We start from the raw sequence: 5,648 nt of genomic DNA, 5'->3' as shown, positions 1-5,648 counted from the left end.
GCTGAAAATTATTTAACAGTAATAGATTACTCAACCTAGTTGTTACATCCTAGATGAATGTTTGTGTTCAAAAATACTGAACCTTAAGTCTTTAAAACAATCCTGATTTCCACTTAGAGTAAGCATAAATCACTTGTATTTAATACAAAGCTTGTATTGTAAAACTGTTAAAACTTAAGTTTTGTTTTTCTTTTAAAAAATGTTGACTAAGAGTCAGTGATCAGGATCAATTACGTTCCCCATCCACCACTCATACTAGACATGCAAGACATCCCTCCCTTTCCGTTCACTCCCATAGACGCTTGGCTTCTACTACTGTAGTAGCTGCTGTTCACTGCTCCTTGGCTGCCTATGCAATGTTTGATTGAAAATCACTGGAGTTTTCCTGTAAAACTTGGTCATATCCACTCATGCTGCCCTGGCCACCAAGCCACCTCCATAACCACCACTCAGCTGCTGGCTGGCTGGGCCACCATAACTGGACTGGTTTGACAAGCCCATGCCTCCCATCATTTGGCTACCATAAGCACCACCGCTTGCTCCTGCTATAGAATTCAAGAAGAGTTCTACATATCTGTGTTGCATATTTGCTTTGTCTTTTGACATAGCTGCCACAGCATTTTCATGAATTGCAAACTTGACATCTGCTTCACCAGTTACTCTGCCATCAGGACCAGTTTCAATACGTACTCTCACAGGGTTGAGTGGTGAAAAAAAGTTATAAATGTCATTCTCAGTAGCTCTGTAAGGTAATCCCCGCATGTGTACACAGTGTCCTGTTGTGCTCTGGAAAGTAGAGCCACCATCCCCGTATCTGTGATCTGACATTCCTGAAAAACAATAATTGAGGTCTCTTCCAAATCTATCTGACCCAAATCCACAGCCATCATTATAGCCATTATGATCATCATAGCGTCCATAACCTCCACCATAAGCACCACGCCTCATCCTTTCAAAGCCAGCTCCTCTTCCAACGCTGTTATACCCTCTGCCAGCCCCAGGCCTGTCATAGGGACCTGGTCGCCGCATGGCCATAAGTTTTTGTGGTGGATCATAGTGGGTTCTAACTTCAGCTCTACTGCTCTTAAAGATTTCGATATACCTGTGCCCTATTCTTTCCTTGTGTTTCTTTAGAGCCTTTACAGCTATTTCCTGTGAAGCAAACTGCACGAAGGCCTCCCCCGTACTCCTCCCCTGGAAGTCCACTGGCAACGTTATTCCATTTGGCACGATTTCCAACCCTGAGAAGAACTGAACAATTTCTTCCTTGCTACATCCAAAGGGGAGTCCTCTAAGCTGTACAAAGCCATCATTGGCCGTGTCAGGACTATTTGGACCAGTATGCTTCAACACCCAATCCATTTCAACGATGTTTGACTTGAATACTTCAACATATCTGTGTCCCATAGTTTCTCTGTCTTTTTTCAGGACCAATTTGACTTCATCTTCTGATTCAAGTTCAACAAAAGCCTCGCCACTCGGTCTGCCTTCTCTGGTGTAGATGAAACGAATACCTTGAGCCCCATTTTGAATTTTGCAGTCGGAAAAAAAGCGCTGCACTTCGTCGGCCGAGCAGGACCAAGGCAAGCCCCTGACCTTCACCACGAACCCCTCGCCACCTTCGGTGCCCAGCATCATCGTCCCTTAGTGGATCCTGGCGTCCAAACAGACTGCAAGGCGGGGATGCCGGGCGGACCTGCTCACGCAACTTCGGCGCGGCTGAGAAGAAATCTTAAATACATTTTCACAAAAAACTTGGGTAGCTTCCATTTTTTTTCCAGCATGACAAAACAAATTCAGGTTTATCGGGTATAATTCCTACTGGAGATCTGGAATTAGAAATTTCTCCACAGAGTTCTAATTCTTTTTAATTGGAAACAATATTCAAAGAGCACAATCTAGAATCTGGAGATATTATTACCATTGGATTGTTCATCATTTCTAAGCCTTTCCAGTGAACAGGACCAAAAAAAAATGTATAAACCTTTAAAAGATAAAGATACAACATGAGTCCTACTGATATTTTTATTTCAAAGTCAAGATTACTTAAAGTCATTGATTTTTTTTACTTTATTTTTAACCACTCTAAAAACTTGATTTTTAATGATATAATTATTTGGTTTTTCCCACAGCATGTGTGTGTGTGCATGTGTGCAAGTAATTTGTGCACACACACACAGTAGGCTTAGAGTAAGAGTGCAAATACTACTCCAAAAGATAGAATTAGCAAAAGTAGTTTAAGATACTTTTGCCCCTCCCATTGTCCTTAAGGAATATACTGTCAAATGATTAAATTTAAAAATTATGTGGAAAATTTCTCTGTGTGTAGCTGTGCTACCAAATGAACACAAGTTGGATTCATTTATTTAATTTCTCTTTTGATTTTTACTTGCTGCTTTTTAAAAGTTTATTTAATGTTTTTAAACTGTTAATGTTCTTATTATGCTCATTAGTCTCATTTTAAAAAATCTCCAGCAACACTAAATTAGAGAATCCTGAATCATTTCTCTAGAAAGAAACACAGGGTTAAGTTCCTGTGAGCCTCTAGTCACCTTTTCTTCAACTAGTCAATACACAGCCTTGTAATATATGAGTTTCTGTTTAAAGACACCTCATTTAATATATATTGTTGGTTAATTAATGCTGAACTCACAGCCAACACCAGTACAACTCATGTCTGAATGAAGTGTATCTAACACACATATCATCTTCATAAGGCACATCACAGCTTTCTCACACTTAGGAACACTACACAGCACTGCAGTGCTCTGCTTGGGCCATTTTAAACAGTGAAATCACTAACACAAAACACAAAAAGCAGAAAACATAGCACTAAGTAGATCGGAGAAAGGACATTTGTTTACAGTATGAGAGCTGAAATAAGAAAGCAGTGTTGCCTTGTTGGACCTCAGCTGAGTACTTGAGCCACCAGGTAAACTCAAACTTTCTACTGCTCTTTTCATGTCAACCAATGACTAAGAGTTTTCTCCCTGAGTATGTTGGTGAATACCTGTGAATTTAATGAGGAAGAGAACACTAGGGAGAGAAAGAGTTTTTGAATGAGACATCAAAACTTCAGCTTCATACATGTTAAGCTTCAAATGCTTAATACATTTCCAACCAGAATAGTCAGGTAGAGTATTGAGTCAATGGAAACAGGGCTGGCGGGAAAATTCTAGGAGCCATCAGATCGATGATGTTGTATATGGCATATGACTGGATTAAATCACCAGTAGGTGACTGAGAAGAATATGAGGACTTATTTCTGGGACATTTTAACAGGAGCCTCAGGTCCTAATTCAAGATGAGAATTAATGAATAAATATTTTAAAAGGTATGACTCATTAGATGAAAGGGAAATCAAGAGAGTATGTTTTGGATGCCAAGTGAAGAAAATGTCAGAGTAAACAATACTGCCAAATGTTGCAGAAAACTTGAATTAGGTGAAGCCTGTTAGTGACTGTTAGATTTGGTACCACAGAGATTATTGGTGCCAATATTCTTTTGACAAAAAAGGCTTTGTAGTATGAGGCCATAGAGTAATTCTTTTTATTGGAGTATTCTTTAAATAAAATGGTGGAAAGAAGAGAGCATTCACTAAATAATTGTCTTTTACAAGAAGAGGGGTTAGATCATGAAAGCAAATTCCTTATATTGACTGGTGGTTCTGGAATTTAGTTCTTTAGTGGAGGATTGACCATGGAAAGGAGCATAAACTTTTATCCATGAAAAGAATAGATTATATGGATACAAATACAAGTAGATTTACACATGTTGTGGCTGAAGCAATTTGAAATCATATTCTTGTTGCATCTGCATTCGAATGTAATATGAAATTCTATTGTCTCTGGAAATAAGAAAATTGAGTGTAAGGAAGCATTTGGAGAGGCTGGAGAAAAAAGCAATAGGTATGAAACATACACTCAAGTGAGTGGAAGGGTGGACTGAGCAGAGGAATATATTGGAGTCCTATTCGATGTTTGTAGACATACATTTGAAGTGAGACTGGTCATTCACTGTGTTACATGTTTTCCTTAGGTATTTTAAGCTATTTGAAGGCAGCAAAGACTACATGGATTGTTAGATTTATCCAAAATTGGAGCTTCGTGAAGTAAGTAGAAACAAGAATGTGTCAATATAGTGGAAGATATGTACAAATAAGTGGTTATAGCAATGAATAATTGAATCTAAGAGAAGTATGAAAAAAATGTGAGAATATATAAAGTAATGGATGCCTAAAATTTGGAGAAATATTCTGTTGGTATAAATTGAAGTGATAGAATGTTGTGTTTAGAAAGTAGAATTCTTTACGTTAAGATTTTAAAAGTGGTATAATCATTGGTAACATCAAATTTTAGAATAATAGTCTTCAAAAATATTTTGTGATCCAAAATAAGAAATATAGAGTGTTCTAAAAGTCTTGACTTAAAATTGCACTTAGACTTTAGAACTCAACATTTTACATTGAGAAAAACTTCCTAAACATACATACACATACATGAATTAAAAAATTTCACAAAACAATATTAACCCTTAATACATTAGAAAATCATATTTTCTATTCTATTACATTCAATTTTTAAAAATGTTGATAGTGATGTAATCAATCTACTCTGTGACTCACCAAAGGTCACAATATGCATTTTGAAAACAATGGTTTAGAGTATAACTGTGCAGGATGGTGAACAAGATAAGGTGTATATAAACTAGGGGTCATAGATTTTTCAGTGAACAATGCAGGATTAATAATGGAGGGAAAGAGAGATTGGTGTTAGAATCGTCAAGGAATGAACAGCCCAGACTTAGCAGATGACTGTGGCAAGGAGGGGAAGCGTATCATCAAGGAGTGGTCATTCATTTCAAAATGGTGTATTACCAGATCGCTAGAGACAGACTGATCCTTCTATTACTGTGTGTGTTTATATATATAAATGTGTGTGTATTTGTTTTTATAAATTCTATACTTATTGTGTATATCCATACTCTTACAGAAAGGTGTAGCCATACGCTTACAGAAAAAGCATGTGGAAATACATAAAGCAAAATGTCATTGCAGGAGACAATCTTAGGGGAAAATAAATGTTTCTGGAATTGGATTCTAGAATGGTTGGGTAGTTATCATTTAGATAAGAATGTATGAATTTCTTGGTTTGTGTTATAAAAAGACATAGTTTCTAGACGGATGCTTTATAAACAGGAAGTTAAAGTACGCTTATTCATGAAAGGAATGTACAAGAATGTGGAATAGTATTTCAAACACAAGATAAATCATTTAAAATTTTAAACAATTTCCACAGTCTGTAAGCACAATTGTGTCCATTACTAACATGTTTTAAACTTATTTTTCTCTGGTTATTCCTTAGTATTCTACTGAATTAAAAAAAAATAATCACAACAAGTCTCAATTGTGCTAAATGAGATAAATGAAAATGCTTTTATTTTTCACATTCTAGGTTCAGGTTAGCAAATGGAGAGTAGCAATGCCTTTGATGTCAGATTGGTGATAATAATGGTACTAAAGTCAAGAAAATCCTAAGGCTAGATGAAGAAATAGAGGGGCAGAGTTGGAGCCATTTGCTCACTTGATTTTGAGTATTAATTTAGATATTTTGTGTCATACTTTTATTAAGAAATATAACTTTTTCTTA

General features: G+C 36.5%; 1 protein-coding gene across 1 annotated transcript; it reads right to left on the bottom strand.

Moving 5' to 3' along the window:
- Positions 1-269: 269 nt before the first annotated feature.
- LOC130860653 (heterogeneous nuclear ribonucleoprotein H-like) lies at positions 270-1,725 on the bottom strand. Its single transcript, XM_057749150.1, has one exon. The coding sequence runs from the start codon at positions 1,636-1,638 to the stop codon at positions 409-411; it is 1,230 nt and encodes a 409-aa protein (XP_057605133.1). The 5' UTR covers positions 1,639-1,725; the 3' UTR covers positions 270-408.
- Positions 1,726-5,648: the final 3,923 nt, after the last annotated feature.

Source organism: Hippopotamus amphibius, chromosome 9, assembly GCF_030028045.1.
Source record: "Hippopotamus amphibius kiboko isolate mHipAmp2 chromosome 9, mHipAmp2.hap2, whole genome shotgun sequence".
Lineage (NCBI taxonomy): Eukaryota > Metazoa > Chordata > Mammalia > Artiodactyla > Hippopotamidae > Hippopotamus > Hippopotamus amphibius.
This window is presented reverse-complemented; position numbering and strand designations above follow the sequence as displayed.

Excerpts from the sequence above, each read along its gene's own strand:
- LOC130860653 (XM_057749150.1), bottom strand. The coding sequence starts at position 1,638 with ATGATGCTGGGCACCGAAGGTGGCGAGGGGTTCGTGGTGAAGGTCAGG.